The sequence below is a fragment of the Spermophilus citellus genome (genome assembly GCF_964194105.1).
Source record: "Spermophilus citellus genome assembly, chromosome: 10".
Taxonomy (NCBI): domain Eukaryota; kingdom Metazoa; phylum Chordata; class Mammalia; order Rodentia; family Sciuridae; genus Spermophilus; species Spermophilus citellus.
In genome coordinates, this window is record NC_138197.1 from 42,363,667 (window position 1) to 42,384,324 (window position 20,658).

The following is a 20,658-nucleotide window of genomic DNA, read 5'->3' on the forward strand; positions in this document are numbered from 1 at the left end:
TTTTTAGATACTTTCTCAAAATAATTTTTTTTGCCCAAATTTAAGGTCTGTTCAAGTGCTTTGGGACAACTTTCGAGATAACAAAGCCAGTAATCATATGTAGATTTTTGGTTATATAACCAACAGTCCATTTCTTATAGTTCATATTCCTTGGTGGCTATAAATGACTTTGAAAGAAGGAGTACTCCTCACCAATAATACAGAGAAATCTCCAATGCACTCTTTGCACAATGAAGATTAGGAATGGCTGGTAAATCTTTAATGGACAATTGGCTCCATTCTTCATGGGTTTATGAGAGCAGCTGCACCAAACCCTCTAAACTAAAGTGTTCTGCATTCTGTAGCTTTTCTCCTTCCCTCCCATCCTCATACCTTTTTTCCTTCCCTTTTCTTCTTTTTATTTTCCCTATTATATTTCTAGATAGCATATCTTTAATCTAGTTAACTAGATTTGCACAGAAGTAACTACTTATGATTGGCCTGGGTGTGTGTGTGTGTGTGGAGAGTGTGTGTGTGAGAATATTTATTTCTAGTTGCTTAAACCTCATTCTTATCCAATTCAGCTGTATATAGAAGCTACTTTTCTTTTTAAGGAGAAAGAACAAAATCCAAGGAAGATACTAGTAGTCTGAAATACACAGTTTCCTTTCATCTGATTCCAAAACCAGAAAGTTATTATATGTCTTTAGAAGCAAGAAAAAAATTTATCAAATGCATTCAATACTTGATCTTTATTGATTTGGGTTCATTACAGTGAGGCACAGCCAATAGGAAGGATGGGAGTTGGAAAATATTGTTGCTTAATCTTAGACTTAGGACAGATTGTTTAACTCTAGTTTTGAAATCTGGAACTTCTTAAACTGAGGCAAGTACATAATTCAATGTTTTTTATATGGTATTTTTCTTGTTTAAGTTTTGACATTGGATCTTCCAAACATTAAATGAAAAAATTGGACTATCAAGAAGAATATGTTAAGCAACTAATTGTATATATCATAGATGCACTGATAGCATTTGTAACACATTTAAAATTTTTTTATTATGGAATAGTTCAAACACACCAAAAAGTAATATGGATAGCATGATAAAATTCTATGTACTCAAATCCCAACTTTGATATTTATCAGCTCATAGCCAGTTTTTATTTATGTAAACTCTCATCCATTTCCTTACATTTCAAATTATTTTGAAGCACATCTTAGGCATCATGGCATTTTTATCCAACAGTATTTCCAGGTAGCTATCTAAAAGATAAGGATTCTTTAAAAAATAATCACTATGTCTTTATCATACATAAAAATTAACAATAATTCCTTAATATTTTCAAATATTATTAGTGTTCTTATTTACCTGATCTTAAACATTTGTTTACAAAATCAAGATTTAAATAAGTCCCAATATTGGACTGGATTAATATTATTTTTAACCTTCTTGCAATCTAAAGATGGATCTTCTCTCTTTTTTTTCTTTCTGACAGAAATTGAACTTTTTATCCTGTGAGTCTCCTTATGTCTCGATTTTGTTGATTGCATCCCTGTGGTGTCACTCAACATGTTCCTACATCCCCTGTGTTTTCTCTGCAGTGTTAGTTAGATCAAAAAGCTTAGTCTAAAACAGAGGTGTGTGTCAGATGAAACCTAATGTCTAATATTCTTTCTTTTACATACATTTTAACATTTGATTATGCATATTATGTTTGACTTTGTTAATTAATGAATATTCTATCTGCCAAGAGATTTTACATGTCTTTACAGTGAGTTTGGCATCCCACACACTTCCTTTTCCAAGGCTGGGCTCGCAGTAGGTGACCTGTACACTGTTTATTGACTTGCTCTCTGCCTTCCAAATGAGAATGTAGTACATAACCATTAGCAAACATGGTGAATCAGCAGACTTCATTTTATTCTTTATTAAGATGCTAAGGCAGGAGTACTGGTGAATTTAACAACTTCTGTTCCTTAAAGAGGAAAATAATTTAACTCTACCAGGGATTCCACTGTTTTAAAGAACAACCCTATGTAAAGATTTCATGTGTAATCCAGACCTATTTGTTTCTTTGCCTTTTATATGGTGATTGTCTATGGTATGCTCTAACTCCATCTACAATTCAATTATGAAAGGAAGGAAGAATTCCAATTCCATGGAGTAAACACTTGTTATGAAGAATCGAGAACTTTTTGTTCAGATAAATGAAAATTCTGCCTCTTTATCTCTTTTGGTCTGAAAATGGATGCATTTGGGTTTGATATCAAGGTGAATCTTACTAGTGGGTAAAAATTTTGTTTGGCATAAAATAAATGGGAAAGACAAATGATTTTCATTTTTCTGAAGTAATGATGAGAAATATATTAATTAGTATATGCCCACGAAGAATTTGAGAAATTAATGTTTGGAAGATCCATTGTCAAAACTTAAACAAGAGAAATTCTATATAAAAAACATTGAATGTATGTACTTGCCCCAGTTTAAGAAGTTCCAAATTTCAAAACGATAGTTAAACAATCTGCCCTAAGTCTAAGATTAAGCAACAATATTTTCTAACTCCCATCCTTCCTATAGATGATATCCAATAAATATTTGATGATGGAAGAGAAAGGAAAAATAGGTGGTGATTCATTGGCATTGACCATTTCCATGTCTGAAGGTCTGCACCATATATGTTAGTATATTTGTTGATGTGCAAAATCCTTGGAAGAATATATTCTTACTGTTATTTTGCAGATGTGGAAATTAATTTAATCTCAGTGAGATTAAATAACATGTCAAAGGCTTCCCAGCTACTCTTTGGTAAAGACTTAGTTCAAATCCTGTCTTGTCTGATTCTCAGGCCTACGCACTTTCCACCCTACCAGCACTTACCCAGGATCTAGTAAACACCAATGTTGAGAAGTGGTGCAGTGAATTTAGAAGACTCTAAACACCAAGTCTTTTTCTTTTTAACAATTTACAATGCACATAATAAGGCTTCTTGAGAAGTCCTACAGAAATCAAACCAAATTAAATTTATTAAAGCCAGTATTTGACTATTGATACTTTTCTTCTTCCCTAATAATTCTTTGGGAAATATACATTTTACTAAGCTGGACTGAGGAAAGCTGAGGTTTTACTAATTACACAGGTGTTTACCTATGGATAGGTCACATTGCCTATCTGGACTTAGACTTCCTCATTTATAAAAATAAAAATTTGGCTAGATGTTCCCTAAGGTTCTTCTTAAGTGTAACTGTTTGATGACTGCAATTCATTTCTGCATGAACTTTGCACTTTGTATAGATCACTAAACAGGGCAGAGTAAATCACTGTATTTTCAACAGACTCCTCAAACTCATTATGTACAAACACACTTTTTTCACTTTCTGGTCTTTCTGATTTTATTTACCTAGTTAAGTAGCATGGACAGTCTCTTAGTTGCTTCAGTTCGAAACCTGGTAATATTCCTGGACTCCTTTTTTCTCGTTGCTAGCACATCCAGTCAGGACAGCTTTGTGATTAACTGTGTGGCCTTCAGTGCTAGGCTCTTTGAATGTTGGCTTTCCCTGGGCAAGCAGCCTGACATCTCTGTGTTTCAGTTTCCTTACATATGACATGAGAATAATGAGAGGGATTTATTGAAAAAATGACATGCGATAATTAAATGCTCAGTGGAAATCCAAAATATGGTTTATTCTGATTATTCTATCTTTGAATCTCATCTTTTTTCCTTCTCATCTCTGTTCTATGTTCTATCAATCTAATCCCATACCTCTTTACCTCTAACTGATATTGCAGTAGTCACCTAACTAGGCTCTTCAAGGCTTGTTTAGTCCCTGCCAGTTTATCCTTGACATTTTGACCAGGTGGTCTTTTTGAAAATACAAATCTGTCATCCTACTCTGCCCTTGATTCTTGTGGTGCAGTCACACCAAATGATCTGCCATTCCCAGAATAAGCTATGCTGTTTATTTCTCACTTTGGTCTTTTGCTTATGGTACTTATTTTTTTCTTAATTTTTAGTTATAGATGGACACAATGACTTTATTCTGTTTATTTTTATGTGGTGCTGGGAACCGAACCCAGTGCCTCATATGTGCTAAGCTAGCGCTCTGTCACTGAGCTACAACCCCAGCCCTATGCTACTTCTTAAGGTTACCTGGAATGCTTCTGTCCCTACCCTTTATTTGTCTAGCAGATAACTATCTATCTTTAAATTTAAAATGTACACAGAAACATTTCTGTTGTAGATGAGATTCTAGAATCTTGCTACTCAGCAAGAGATGGTGTCTACTCCCCACACTATACAGCATGACTACCCTGTAGTTATGGGAAAAGGAGTCCAGAAATATTACCAGGTTTCAAACTTAAATCTAGACAGAGCTTTATGATTGCCTTAATAAATACAGCAGGGTAGTCATGCTGTATAGCTCTGAATGAGTCATAGAAGGCAATAAGTTTTCTGCCTGGCTTTCTTTCTTTCTTGCATCACTTGCCCATGAATGCCAGCCACCAAGCTCTGAAGAAACTTGAAGCTGACCCAGTAGAGAAACAACATGAAGAGTCCCACATGGAGTTTTCTAGTATATACTGTTTACAACTCTGTACATATTGCTACAAAAATCTCTGACTTCAAACAACCCATATTCTCTATAATCTCAAGGTCAAATATAGGAAATCAGAATACTAGTGAAAGAGGTGTCCCTACCCAGACAAGAAAAGAGATTTTGGGAAAGTAGACTTACTAATGTGAAGACTCACTTATTATTTAGCGTGAATTAGAGGAGAAAGCTTGTGAACTAGCTGGTGAACTTCATGGCCGGTGGTACGTTCGAGCTCCTTTGTAACTGAAACCTTCTCTAGGGTGTTGCATATGGCAATCTGCGCTAGCCGTCTGGGATGCGACTCCTGCTTCAAGAGTAGTGATAAAGTTTCTCGCACTCACTGTCGTTGTGGGAAGCAGACTGTTGTTGAAGTGTTATTATTAATGAGAATTACTGCTGGACAGCTTGAACTAGAGGATAATTTATTCTCCGTGAACTTCTAATTGCAGTAAACCGGTTCATTCACTGCCACACTTGTCCATCTTGTTTGTTCTGTCTTTCAGCCACGGTTGGCTGCAACGGAATAAGGCAGAACTGCACTAGCTGCATGAAGGAAGAAAGTCTGCATCTCTGGACACACCATGGAAATGGGTCAGAACAGTATAACTCTAAGAGAGGCTTGGGAAAGGGAAAAAAATCAGTCTGTTATACACAAGGGGGTCATAATCAATGCCTGCAAATCAAAGCACCTACTATGTGCAAGGCATTGCACGACAGTTGAAATCCGTGTTTCCAGATGGCCACTGACTACACTCACATTTGATGTGTGCACTTTCCCCTCTGGCATTTCTGAAAGAGAACTCTTTCCCTTATTTTAAAATTCAGCATGTCCTCTCCACTCACTTTCTCATTTTACTACGATAGATTGTTTGGGGGAAATTAAAACTGTTCTTGATGTTTTCTTGGTGGTATCTTAGATGATAAAACACCCTCCCCCTGATTTTTGCTAAATTCCTGCCTCCCATGGATTTCATTCTTCTCCTTTTTTTCCCCTGATAGAATCATAAAATTGTTGCCTTGCTCTTTGCATAAATGTCATGAAATATGTCCCTGACTTGCTGCTACCATGGTAATAGACACTTGTCGTAGGCTATTGACTCATTACTCTATTTACATGCGATTTGGTCACTTGTGGGTTGGCAGGCTTCAGAACAACCTGATTCTCAGCCAGTAAATGGATTCCAACCTGTCTGTGATGGATGATAGATTAGAGTTTGGGTGCTGTTATTATTTAATAGTTAGTAAGGTCTCTGAGTGGGCTAATGACAGTGCATCAACTGGGGAAATGATTCCAGGTATTGATTAGCATATATTTTACTATGGATGACCTTAGTGGGACACACAGCCAGAGAGAGGGACTGGGGAGTCTTGTCATCCGGATCCTTGATTGTCCTAGACCATTTTATACTTGGTGGAAAACAGGGCTGAAAGGATCCTGGGGAGTGCCTGTGTAGGTGCTAAGGAAACAGCCTTGTTGACCTCCACTTCCCATCTTGACTAATGATGACTGTTTTATGCAAGAAACAGATGGTTTACATTGAGATTTGTGGGACAATGGAAAAATACCCATCTAACAATTCTTAAGTAAATGTACCTGCTCACTGCTATATAGAGTTGTGTCTTTGTGTATAAATAAGAGACAAGTCATTATTTATGAAAGGGGAAGAAAGGGCACACCCAGGGAGTGTTGAGAATCATCATTTTGATTCAGTAATTTTTCATGGAGTAAGTCATATTCTTATGTGTTGAGAGATAAATAATGAAATCCATTGTGCTAAGTTGTCTCCCTTAAAATTCCCCTGAGCATGTAATATCTAAAAAAACTATTGTAGACAAGAGTTATGCTGAGAGGCAGCTAGGTGGAGGGAACTAGCTCCCAGATTTTGCAGCCAGAGCCCTTGTGTTCTGGCTTTGTCTACCCAGCTTTCATAACCTGTGGAATGTTTTTAACACCTCTGTGCTTCGGTTTCTTATCTGTAAGGTGGAGCTAGTAATTACACTTAACTCAGGGTTATTGTGATGGCTAAATGAGCTAAAATACCCAAGAAGTAGAACTGCATCTCAGGCTTAGTAAGTAGTATGAGAATTTTCACAACTACTAATTATACTTTGGAATAAATATATTTCATTCAAATTGTTCTTTATCAAGGAACTTTAGAACCAACTGTAGTACGCCCAGGTCATTTTGATGAAAGGAGAGCTGAAAGAACAGTTTTGTGTTGGGACCCATCTCTGAATGTGGTCATTTTGAGTGGGTTTTCAATGAGGTGCATTCACAGGAGAATGGTGCCTGGCTCCAAAGGGCAAGGTGAGTGGGGGAAAAGAGACATCAGACAGATGATTGTTTTTTTTTTTTTATTAACCATTTTATTAGTGTCTCTAACTTTGATGTGATCTTTTTTTTTCCCATTCTCATTCCCTTTAGGATGATGTAGAGAGAGTTGCTCTGAAGTGGTTGCAGATGATCCAGTACTGGTGACATTATGAATGTTGTTTGTAGAAGGAGCTGGCCCTTGAGGGGCAGGCAGACCAAGGTTCAGGTCCTATCTGGGTCACCTGCTTTCTCTGTAACTCTTGATAAATCACTTACTGTCTCAGAGTTGCAATTTCTCATTTACCAAATGGGCATGCTAAAATGTGCCTGCCTCCCCGAGTGCTGGTGCTAATCAAACGTGATAATATGTGTGTGACAGCAACTTGTAAACTGTAAAGGGTGACATAGATATGAGCTGCTGTTATTAGTGATTCCTTTAATTTCCTTGCTCTCTACAAGCAGACCTGAATTTAGCAGCACCTGTGTGCTGTCATCACTTGGTAGCTGATTTTATTTGAAGCTTTTACTCATAAGCCCGTGACCAGTAATTGTACACTGGCTTCTTTTGCGGTAAAGATGGTATATGACCATTGCCGGATTGATCCAGGGGACCAATGCAGAAGCTCTGTTCTCACAGAACAAGGAATTCTGACAGTTTTCAGAAGAAGTTGTTCTCTCTCCTTCCATTTGTAAATCACATATTATTAATAGGAAACTTATTGGAATCATGAACTGTTTGGTGCTATTGTTACTCTGAGAGTTGATAAAACACTCAGAAACCAAGGGAATTAGAGGTTGGCCAGGGTGGAATGAATGCTATAAATCAAGATTACCTGAAGGGGATATGAGAGATAAGGGATTAAGCTGAGTACAGAGATAACAAGGGGGAAGTATCCAAAGAGCTTGGAGAAAAAAAAAAAAATCTCCCACCTTCCAGGAACAAATCTGAGTGTTATTTTGTGCTCTTAAGAAAAAAGTCACACTGATAGAAACATTTTCACTGATAAATTCATGTAATAAGAATATGTTTTTCGTCATTTTGTATACACAGGCTCAATGCAGTAATTTTTTGCTACATCCAAGTATTACAAGAAAAAAAGGAAGAGGAAAGAGATGTCACTGTCAGTTGTGGACAGGATCCAGTGGGGTCAGACCTGTGCTCTGTGGGTCACAGAAAAAATTTTCAAAAATCTTGCCTTTCAGGTCCCACTCATGGACAGAAATAGAGCACAGAAGGAGCTTCTTAGAGAAGACTGCATTTTTCCAACCTTTCACCACCACTGAAAACTGGAGCAAATGAGTGGCTGGTATAGACCCTTGGCACCAAGTGGCTGGAGTAAATAGAACACTGCAGGGACACAGAACTTTGCCGCCACTGAGCATATTACCAGAGAAGTACAGTACGGAGCCCAGCAGGCTTCTGCAAACAACGCATCCCTTTAAGTTAATTGGTGTTATATAGAAGCTGAAATGCTCCGCTTATTTACAAAGCTACAGATTTATGTAAAGCAAAACCAATTACACTTAATGCCTAAACTATTCCAGGTGCTCAATGATAATGTTGCTAGGCACTAGAGAAGAAACTGCTGTGTGAATGCATCCTGTTCCGAATGGAAGCATGTGTAGTTACTGCAATTTAGCTAATCACAAGTGTCAACCCCAATGTGAGAATTCTAAGCTCTTTTGGTGTTTGCTTTGGGTCAACTTTATAATTCTGTAGATCTTTCATCTCAAAGGGCGAGCGAAAGCATAATGAGCACTTTTTTATTGTAAAAAAAAAATTAAGAAATTAAGGTGATGAAGGCAAATTGGGGTGGGGGAGGGGGTAACAAAATAAGGCAGATTCTTTTTCTAAGAGGGAGTGAGACTGTTAGAGCTTCCCATTTGTACTGAGATGAGGTGTCCAGAGGTTTCTTGATCTTTTGGGTGTTCATTAAACCCAAATTGCAAACTTGGCATTTAACCTTTTGCAGTAAGGAAAGCTTCTAAGGCATATTAGGGGTCTGCCTCATTGCTTTGCCAGGGAACAAATGCTAAACAAAGAAGGATTCTAAAAGCAAGGAAAGAATTTATGCCTGCAAGAGTCTATTTGCTTGTCCTCAAAACAAACAAGCAAACAACAAAAAAATAATTTGAGTAAGAGAAACACCTGGTGCTTTACAGCTGCTCTTTTGCAATTAAAAATGCATATCATACCTAATCAAGTTGAATAAATCTTTTATTCTACAGATTTAAAATATTTTATGTATACACAGGGGAGGTGCTTAATTGCAGAATCATTTGCAATCAGCTGACAGACCCTCCTACTCTATCCAGCATGAACCATCCTGGAAAGCAGTGCCTCTCAAACTTTAGGGAGCATAAGAATGATTTGAGTGTTTTTGCCCACCAGTTCCAGGACCTCAACCTGAAGAAGACGTGGGTTAAAGCAGTCTGTCCAGGGCCAAGAAATATTTACCTGAAGCAGGCAGCCTTCAACCAAACTTTGATAAACACTGTGACAAAGAGGAGAGCCATTTTGATTAAAACAAGGGTGTCCAAATTTCTTTGATTATAAAAAAAAAAGAAATCCTTTTGGAAGATGATTTTTCCAAATGCATTTGATTTGTAGCAGTGGAGACCAAATGATGTCATTTGGGTCAGGGAATCCCTGTAAGTGTCTCTACTTGGTCATTTACCCTCCTCTCAGCACTCGTTTGACCTTCCATAAATTCTCTTTTCTTTAATCCTAATAATTCTTTTTTTTTTTTTTTTTTTTTTTTTAATTTTTTTTTTTAATATTTACTTTTTAGTTTTCGGCGGACACAACATCTTTGTTTGTATGTGGTGCTGAGGATCGAACCCGGGCCGCACGCATGCCAGGCGAGCGCGCTACCGCTTGAGCCACATCTCCAGCCCCTAATCCTAATAATTCTATCATCTATATTGATCTTTCAACTTCTTCAGTGTGTAGATAGTCTCTCTTTGTTAAAGACCTCATTTTAGTAACATTGATTTTGAATTCAGAGAAAATTTCCTTAAGTTTTATCTTGAAAGTGTTATATCAAGATCCAATATAGCAGAAAAACACATAAATTTTACTCAGTCTTATATAGTATATGGTCATAACACCTGAACAGCAATAAAGGCCTAAAAAATGTACTGAAAGAAAGAATATTAACATACTATTATTTTGCTTCTAATGACTCGTTAAAACTCTAAAAATATCTTACAGGTTGCTTTTAGTGGCTGAACCATCGTAAAAAGCTATAAAATATTATTGGCATATAGGAAATTGTCATTTTCTGATGAGAGGAATTATCTATACTTTGAAATTACTTTATTAATATTAATGCATAGCATGTTAATGCACAAGCATACTGGTTAACTTCTAGAAGGGTCATAATTGTTTTTTAAATAAAGTACACAGATAATATTCATAGATTTGTTCTCCTACATATTATCTCTCATACTAAAATGCATACAAATGTTCAACTGAAGAAAAAAACAACAAATACTGTGTTCATAAGGCAGGTAGAGTCAAATACAGTTTCATAGGGCTGTCTCCCAAAGATCAATACTTGAAGAAATTTCCTGTGTGCTGCCATAAAATTTCAGAGACTTTTCATGGAGGAGAAGTGTTTCTTCAAGATTACTTCCACTGATGTTCTGGGCATTAAAATGATTTAGATTACAATATCTAAAAAAGAAAGAAAGAAAGCTTTTCTTAGGACCAGATGTAGATGACTTGATAAATCATTTGCTTTCCTCCTGTGCTTGTCTACCTTTTATGATGGGTTCCTAGATACTGGCACAACGGGATGATTATTTAAGAGTGCTGTTCACCAGAACAGTCTTTTTATAAAATGGCAGGAGGAGTTTTAGTACACGTTAAGGCTCTCATAAGGACCTTTAGGTGGTGCTCTCTTATAATCTGCACTGAGCCCCTTCAATGCTACCAGTGAGACTGTGGAACCCTGTTGACCTTCTGGATTTGACATTTAACATTTTGCAGCAAGGGAAAACGTTGCCTGCACCCATAAAGACTTATGAGATGCACTGAGGACTTGTAAATATGGTGTTGAGACTATTTGACTATTTTAGACCATTGTCAAAGAAGGGATCCATGACTATATTTCTAGAATGTTCATTCTTCCACCCTCAACTGCTTGCCTTTCCTGAGTGTCTTGTAAATACCAGACACCATGCCAGGGAGGTATGGAATCATCCCCACATCACAGATTGGAAAACTGAAGTTCTTAGGGCTAAATAGATTTTTTTAGGGTTTATATAAATAGTAGTAGGCAGAGCCTGGCTTTAAAACCAGTACTTGATTATTTTAAATCCTCGACTTTTTGTATGGCATGCTGGTCTTAAAATTATCTAATATTGCCCACTGTATTCCTAGTGCCTAGACCAGGACTTAATATGCTGCTGATGTTCAATAAATATTTATCCAAGAAACAAAGAAATATGATCTAGAAGTTCAATTTTATCAAATATACATAGGATTACCAAGACCAAAACCAAACAGAAGATCGATTTTTGATACGAGAAGATTTCAAAAACTAATTGTACCTTTGTTTCCTTCTCAATATACTGCTAAAAATAACTTCAGGAGAACGAATACCACCTGAATAACTCTGATTATTTCTCTCTGATTTATGTTGCTTTCAATAATCGTTACAGGTTATGCACAGATAATTACTTGTTATCATTGACAAAATAAGTGCAGCAATAGCACCTTTAGATGTATTTTACAACACTGGAGGGACAGTGTCATTGTTATAAAAATCAATGCTCTCTTGCCCCTTGACCTCAAACACCTTTATTTTTATTTTAGCATCCAATATGGGATGAATTTTTACATTAAGCACGTTAAGTATATTTACCTAATATTACTTTTCAGCAGGGAAAAGACATTTCATCTGCTTCATTCCTTCACCCCCAAACAGGCTAGCTTCAAGTATGACATGTCACCACTGCACTGTGTCAGATGTGGTTGAAGAGAACTCTAATATAGAGAGCAGGAGGCCAGAGGCTGTTTTCTCTTTGTCTTTGGTTTTGGTTCATGTAAGAGGTAATTCTGGCTTGACATTCATGGATAATTTCTAACTGTATTCTGCTGGGGATTTGAGGTGATGTCCCAGTGACCCTGAAAAACTTACTTGGGTTTTAGGATTAACACTAGGTTTGTATCCCATGGATATTTGTGGGAGGAGCACCTTTCGGTACTAATTCAGACCTAAGGTCACCTGCATATTTGTAAGGATGTTGTTTCATAATGAATCCACTAACTTCAGCAGGACTGCTCTGTTTTTGATAGATTTGCCACAATTACCTGGCTCTGAACAGGTAAATCTTTGGATTTGATAAAAATTGGATTGTGATAGGAAGTGTCGTGAGATCAATCCTGACTTATAAACAACATGTTTCACTAATACTATCCCTGGGACGTGGTGAATCTCCTCATTCTTTGCATCCTCTGATTCACTAGTGCTTGACAATAATAGTATAGAAATAAGTTGGAACCATGCCCTCCTCACTGTGGACACTCATCTCACCCCCTTCCATTCCATAGGGCTCTTGGCTAACTTCTGACTTGGTGTGTCCAATCACAATGGCCAATAGGTCCCCAGGGAAGTGCATGCTTTCACAATGACATAGTTGGTTCTACCTATTACTCTTTGGAGGCAAATTTTCTGCATTCTTCTTTCTTCTTGTGCAACACTCATTCTTTTCCTGTGGGGCTGCTGATCAACAAGTGGTAATGAGTGTAGTTACTTTAATTAAAGGGACTAGTTTTCCCCTAACAGACAAGAGTTAGGAGTTGTCACTCTTGTCTGGTACTTAGAAGGAGTTCCTATACCCTTAGGAGTAAAGAAGAATGGGCTTTGGAGACAACCAAATTTGTGTTTGAGTCCTAGGTATGAGAATGTGGTAAATTTGATTACTTGTCTTTGAATTTTAGTTTTTATATTTACACAGTGGTAAGATCTATGTGACAGGGAGGTGTTGGAAATTAAATGAAGTTGTTTGTATGTATATAGCATGCTAAGACACCATATGCTTGACACACGGAAAATTAATTGTCCTTCATTCTTTGTTTCCTACTTTCTCCCCTCCTACTCCTCCTCCTCTCCTCTCCTCCTCCTCTTCTTCTTTTTTTTCTTTTCTCTTTTAACCCCACCCACCCCCATCTCTTCCCTAAAAATATGTAGGAGAAAAGAAAGTAGATGGAGATGGAGGCGATCTTGAAAGAATTAGACTCATTTTTGAATAAACTCTACATTATTACTTAGTACTTTAACTTTGGTTCCTCCAATCTCCAGTGCCTGGTATATTTTTATTCTTATCTCCTTCTCTATCTCTCAATTCCTTCCAGGAATTCATTTGTTGAACAATCACACTTGAATATTTTAATTTGAGCACTCATGTTAGCTTCATGTGGCTGGTACTTTGCTTGGTTTAACTCCATTTCTCTGATACATGGAACAATGCTTATCATTTTGGTTGAATGCATGAATGAATGAATAAATCCCTGGGCTAATAGATTCTGATTCCAGTGCAAGTTCTATCTGACCAAAATCATGGTCCTCTTGCTCACACCTCAGTGTAGGTCTAGGAGAAGAATAAAAGGGAGGAAGAGGGGAGTACAAGGCTAAATCTGAGGCTATTATTATCATTACTAACATTTACAATTACTATTCTTTCTGTTTCTATTTTACAAACAAAGAAGCCCAGGCTTAGAGAGGTTAAACAGTTCCTGAAGTTCATACAGCTGATAAGTTGTGGAAGTGGATCTAACTAAGCTGACTCTGGAAACCACCTTCTAAACCACTTCATGGAAGACAAGGTCAAATCGTACAGAAGGATAGAGAATGAGAATTTGAGAGACAGTGCAGATTTGTGTGAGTTGACAGATAGACATTCCTAATGAGTTTGGAGATGGTGGATGAAGAGGAAAGAGACTTTGCCTTCAATTTCAGTCTCCATTACTGAATCTGGTTTGCTGCAAAGCTGAGGAAATTCCTGTCAGATCTTTCTGTAACCCTCAGATTCTCTGATTTCATTTTCAATCTAAAAATGAGACTGACACTTAAGGAAATTATATAGTCTAGAAGAACAATTTGAGAACTCATATACGTTGGAGGGTAAGAAATGCAGAAATCTGGGGAGCCTTAGGCTTTTAGTTTTGTTGCCCATTCCACCTTGCATGGGGTTTAAGTACCTCTCACCCTGGACCATGAGCTCCATGAGAGCAGGAGCATGGACGTCATTCTGTGAGCATTCATTCTCTCACTGGCTTTTCATCACTCAGTTGACTATACTACCTCCATGAAGCTAATGTTCCAAAAGAGATTTAGAAATGAAGGATTTAGGCAAGGGAGAAGTGATGACAAGTGAGATCATTTATGACTCAATAGATAAATGGAGGAAAGGAAGGAAAGTGCTTAGTTCCTGCTATGTGGCAGACATTGCGCTTAACCCATTTACAAAATTCATTTCCCTAAAACCCGGAAGCGATTGATATTATTGTTTCTATTTTACATGTGTGAAAACAGACACCCAGAGAGGTTAGAGAGTACACAGTCATCCAAGAATATGTGGGACATGGAAAGACAATGACCGGATGGTTGATGATGCATATGCAGTCACTGAATGGTCTCAGGTGACTGGCTAAGAGATTTTTGCACCATTTTCAATTGACCTTGAAATGGTCACTGCTGATTTAAAGGCCTGAATGGGATCCAAATCTCAAGCATCATTAGATTCCTAGCTATTTGTTTAGTAAAATTTGCTTTTAATGGTAATGATTTATTCATTCTTATTATCAATATGATTATTTCTAATTTTAAAGTGCTGCTATGTAATGAAGATCAAAGTCTTATTTTATAATGCGTTTTAGAATTGAGTAAAGCACTATTTTATTAGGAGGATCGGTGGTAAAGTGGAGTCTAAAGTGAAATTTCTTGCTCTGAACAATCTGTTAAATTTCTATAATGTGCTGATATGTCCATTCATGGCCTACTGGACTCCCATTGGCTCACTGATGGTTCCTGGACTAATATTTCGTGGACTGAGAAATTGTCCATCTTACCACATACTTACTTACCTTTGCGAGACACTCCAGAATCCCAGGACGTTCAACAATGTTAATGATGCCAGCAAGAAGAAGAAGCTTTCTAAATTGCCTTTGTTTAATGTGTTTGGAAACCAATTGCCTGTTTGGAACAAATGTAATTGTTATTCAACTGCAGAGTTGTACGTTTCTGTGAATATTTTATCATTCCACAATTCATAGAGCTTTATTCGCTTCAATAATATCTACGAAGCAAAAATCTCATCTAAGACTTTATTGTCAACATTCATTTAATTCTGTAATTAACAGTAAAATGATAAGCAAAGCACCCCAAATATTTTGAGGTGAAAAACAAAACCCTGGGTTTGGAAGGTAATCCTGATTATGCTATTAATTTGTAGGAAGCATGTTTGTCTTATTTATCCTTATATTTTCAGTATCTAGAGCAGTGTCTGGCACATGTCAATTATTTAGTAAATATATATTGAATGAATGAAAAAAAATTTTCATGATTAGAGAGTCTGTGGCATTTGCTAATTGTTAGACAAGTGAGATAATGCAGGTAGATGATAGGTGTTACATTATTTTAACAACTTAGATAAATCCCGGATTATTTTATAATACAATGTACCTATGTCAAATTACTTCAATTGCTGATTGACATGGAGATTTTCTTTTGACTCAATGAATAATTTCTTCAATTTAATACCCCCTAATAAAGTATCCCCTCTTGCTTATAAGGTCAAATTGAGTATATACAAACTTATTCAGGATTCAAGGCAATTGCTTTAGTTTGCTCTTAAATATTGAATATTGATTTAAATAATTGCTATAATTTTCTTCCCATTTTCTATATCTACATGTATCTATATACACACTCAACATATCTTCAGTGGTTTCTGATACATTACTATTCAATATATTATACGTATTACATATGCAACACTCAATTTAAAGCAATACTTCAGAAATAGCAATGACATCTAGTATTAACAACTATACTACAGATATATAATATTATAGAATGTGTAAGTACAAACTTTATCCTTACTGAGAGAACTTAATTCAATTATAGTTCTGAATGGGTGGAATATTTAAAAAAAATGCATTAGGAGAGCAGAAACAGGTCAACCTTGAACATTGAAATGTCAACATTTTGGCATTTTGTTGCCTTTTTAAAGGAAAAGCTCCTACAATGGGTGAGGAAGGGGAGTCCAGGACCACAACAAACAGTCTGTGCCTAAAAGGTTGGACCTTCAGTGCCATCTTTGGCAAATGGGTTGTGGATTGCTACTTGCGCTGTAGCAACTGAGAGGCCATTGTTTCTTGGTCTTTTCCTTGACAGTGCAAACGTTTGAGTGGGATTTGAGTTAAATGCTCTGTTCAAGGTTGATAGCCAGCAAGTGCATAAGCACGACAGCTGTGATTAATTGTGCCATTTCCCATTTAAAGCTGTTTCTCTTCTGTCATTTAACTTCCCAACGACCATTATTGTGGATCAACCATGAAAATTAGCTTGTGTCCATTATAGTCTTGGACCCATAAATAAAAGTTGGTACTGAGTTTTAGAGCTATTATGCAAGTTCTACTTCCCCATTTTATTAATTTGGTGCCATTACAAAGGAAATTTATGGTTTTATTGCTGTGTTGACATGATGCCTTCATCTGGTGTTTAAATGAGCAGTTTGAGTATTTCCCTATGTACCTGTGTATTGGATATTGGGTGGCTCTTGTGTGTGTGCCTGTGTGCGTGCGCGCATGCACAAATATTTGGAACCAAATATTTGGTTGCACTTAAATGGGGAGAGTTGGAGTAGAGGTCAAGATAAGGTGAGATAACATTCCACTTATTTTCAGGAAGAACTAAACTATCCTGCTAAGCCTATTCAAATAGTCCTATTTTCTTTTTCTCTTGAATTAATATCCCAATCATATTTCTGTCCTTTTCATTTCACATCAGCACTTTGCATGTCATGCGATTATACCATTTTATCACCGTGTTTCTCTGGCTAGAGTAAGAGGAGTTTGCACAGAGTATGTGAAGCTTCAGAATTAACATGACATTAATTCTTCTTGGAGCATGAATTTTGGTCCATAATAAGTAATTGAAAAGACTATCTTTATAATATAACAAAGTCAGATGAGGGAGAAGAATATAAATTTTGTAAGATCTTTAAAGGTAAAACATAATATTTCTAAGAGATTGTGCAATTACAGCAAATACCAGCCTTTCAGGAGACAATACCAGATCCACTGGCATGCCAACACTCTTGCGTCTGTCACTGGGGGGACACCGTGGCAAGCACAAATAAAAGCACTGTGACTTGGTATATGAAATGTGGGGTGACAGGACAGAAGGATATAATGCTAGCAAGGTTAGAGAAAGGTGGTAGAAATTTAAAGATATACACAAAACACTTTTTGAGAGGAGTTATTTAGGAAATAAAATGGAAGACTGCCATATCACCTATTCAAATTCCTGATAATGCTCTTGTATTCCTTGTTTGATATCATTTTTAGTGTTCAGCTGTCTTGGCAGTGCTGGTCTTCACTCTGGTTCCATATTCTTTACTTATTCAGCTATAACCTGACACTGTCTACAGAGCTAACTTACATGGTGAACTCCACAGTAAAGAGAACCATTGTTTGAATTAATTGCATGGGACAAACACTAACAGCAAGATGGACAGAGATTCTTAGAGCTTGGCTTTACCTATACGGGTATTATCTATGTGACGAGGAATATGGGGTATAAAATGGGGTCTCAGGCAGAGAGATTTTGAAGTCAAATCTTGCTTCTATTATTGGGCAGTTTTGTTACTGAGCAAGTAACTGGACCATTTGAGCCTCAGTTTCTCCTAAAATGATGACACCAATACCTCCTTTGAGGAGTTGCTATGAGAAGTAGAAGAGATGATGGTTGCCAAGGGCTGGACCCAGCGGATGCACTCCATAAACTTAGATTATCACCCCCCTACCCCGTCCCTTTTAGAGGTAGCTCACACGAAAATCAGATAATCAGAGCCCGATCTTGGGCTCGCTTTCTGTTGGATCTTTCCTCATGTTCTGTGTGCCTTTTTTTTTTTATCATTATCTCAGGACTGGTTGTAAAATGTTCCATTTAACATTGTCAGTTGACTCAGCTCTTAGGTACTATAACTTTATTTTAGTAGCTTATAAACTTTTATTGTCGTAATTCACATTTGTGCCATTTTTCATCGACATTTCTAGTAGCTGATTGAAACCAGGAGCATTCTTGCAAAAGGAGACAAAGACTTTAGGTCTTGAATGAGACTAACTCAACTTTCTAGAACACCGCTCTTGAGGACAGGAAAGGGACAGCATGAGAAAGAAGGGCCCACATAAGAGTCTGGTGGCTCATTCATCAATGCTCACAGTAATCCCTAGTTCCGTGTTAATAATGTAAACTGCTAGTTTGTAATGAGTGTTAGACTGTTGAGGTAGCAGAGCACCGGTGAAATACTTGGCATTGGGTAAAATACTTGGCATTGTTCAGAATTCCCCCAAATAGCACTTACTCAGCTTTATCTATGTGTTCATTGAAAATCACTTTTTAGAAATTTCCATGCACCTGGAAGTGGGCATTCCAAGTTGCTTAAGAGAAGAAATTAATTAGAAAGGGACATGATACTAATACTCTGGAGCATTAGACTAGATAAAACTAAAATGTTTCTATTTATTTTAACTTATATGGCCATTTTAGTAATAAACAGACCATAGAATTCTCTAGACCAGTTCTTTTATTTTATAGACTGACTCACAGAAAGGTAAAGCGAGGTATTACACAACAGAGCCCTCATCTTCCCGCCCTTACAACAAAGGTACTGTGATAGTCCCTTACTAAGGGAATTGCCATTGTTATGACTTTTCTTAGCTCCACAGTTAAAAATGTCCAGGTGGCAGTCTTTGAAATAGCTTTACCCAAGTTCTTTCTTAAACACCCAGTACAATACAATACAAATCCTGGGACTCACATTCAACCAACTGTGTGGGCTTTGAAGAAATTTACATTACATTTACAGTTGTTAAAACTGGATTGAGAAACATACATGCATGGAGGCCCACACACGCTATGTTACTGAAAAAAACATGACATTGCTAATATGAAAGGGAAATACATTGTATTCTACTCTGATTGTATGCCCTATATTTAAGGCCATAAATTTCATGTTCTGCTTTGAGTGTCTCAGCCTCACAGAGCCCCAGAGGCCTAACTGTGTGTTTCCCAGTTCTCCTTTCATAGGCTCCCCATCCAGAACGAAAGTTCCCACATGATTAGTTCCCCTCTTAGCCAGATCAGCTGCAGTTTACCTAGGCCACAAGCTGACAGATTTCACCTCCCTGCCAGCCCTTAAGATTATTCAAACAAACCAATCATGTCCTCCTGCAGGAATCAGGGCTCACCACATCTCTTTGTTACTGCAAAACCTGCACCCTGTGCACCCTGCTGGTTCACACTGTTGCTGGGCACCACCCCCATGTGATCCTACATGGCAAGCTGTACCCTCTTCTCCCTTAATGTGAGTATATATGGCCAGTAAACTGCTGTAATTCACTTATGTCCAGTTCAGAAGTATGTTTTCAGCCACCTCAACCTATTTGGGGAGCAGTGGGGAGTGCCTTCCTTACCAAGTGGACTAATAGGAGGTGAAATCAAGGTCAGTTCTAGAAAGAATATTAGTAGCCATGACTCTGGTGCATAATTATTGATTTTTTTTTTTCTGATGGAAAGAAGGAAGGAGTATTCCTAGCTCTTCCTCTACACCACTACCTAGCACCAAATATTTCTACATCAGGGAAAGCAACTCTCATGAAACCACAGGACAAGAAGCAATGAGAACAGAAGACAGGCAGGGTATACTCCATCAAGGAGGTTTTATACTCAGAATTAAAATGTAGGTATGAATTCTGGGTGGATAAGATAGCCAGTAATGCTTGACACTGTAGTCTACAAGCATTCTATCTGAGCAGTGTTAGGGAACTTGAAGGTGCTATGGTTAGACTTCTCACTTCAGCCAAGCAGTTTAGTTGCTACAGTAACTTGGGCTTTAGTGGCACACATTCACTGTAGACCAACAAAAATATCTAGACACACTTCCAATTGATAAACTTGGCCTCAGTAAATCTCTCCTTTTGAAGAGGAGTCAATAGAAACAAGACCAATATGGGAAATAAAAATGACTATAATACATATTATTATTGCTGCTTACAAGAAACAATCCTAGCACAGAATGGCAAAGTTAAAATAATACTAAAAATGATAAGGAAGAGGAACTCATAAGAAAAAGAAGGAAAAAAAAACTAGTATGTTTTCATTGCTGTGTCAGAATTCCAGAGAAAGTAAATTTAAGGAGGAAAGATTTATTTTGGCTTATGGTCTTAGATATTCCAGTCCTCGGTCAGATGGCTCCATCTGTCAGCTCATGGCAGCTAGAAGCAGGAGGTACAAGAAGGTGGGGGGGGGGGGAGAGAGAGAGAGAGAGAGAGAGAGAGAGAGAGAGAGAGAGAGAGAGAGAGAGAGAGAGAGAGAGAAAGAGAAAACAGGGCCAGGAACAAGATATACCCTTATATCCTTCCAGGGTCACACCTCCAGTAACCTTTTTCTCTAATTAGGTCCACCTCCTATAGCTTTCAGGTAAAGTTTAATTCAAAGGGAAAACAATTCAAAGGGACCCCAGGGAACTTTT

General features: G+C 37.4%; 1 protein-coding gene across 1 annotated transcript in view; it reads right to left on the minus strand.

Annotated features, from left to right (window-relative positions):
• Nucleotides 1-10,419: 10,419 nt before the first annotated feature.
• The window catches only part of SLC15A5 (solute carrier family 15 member 5), a gene marked incomplete at both ends in the record, with an annotated part of 82,754 nt that continues 72,515 nt past the window's right edge, over nucleotides 10,420-20,658 (minus strand). Inside the window, 2 exons of the mRNA XM_081311249.1 lie at nucleotides 10,420-10,567; nucleotides 14,984-15,092. Of these exons, the coding sequence (XP_081167375.1) occupies nucleotides 10,420-10,567; nucleotides 14,984-15,092 (257 nt within the window). The remainder of the gene's footprint in view (nucleotides 10,568-14,983; nucleotides 15,093-20,658) is intronic.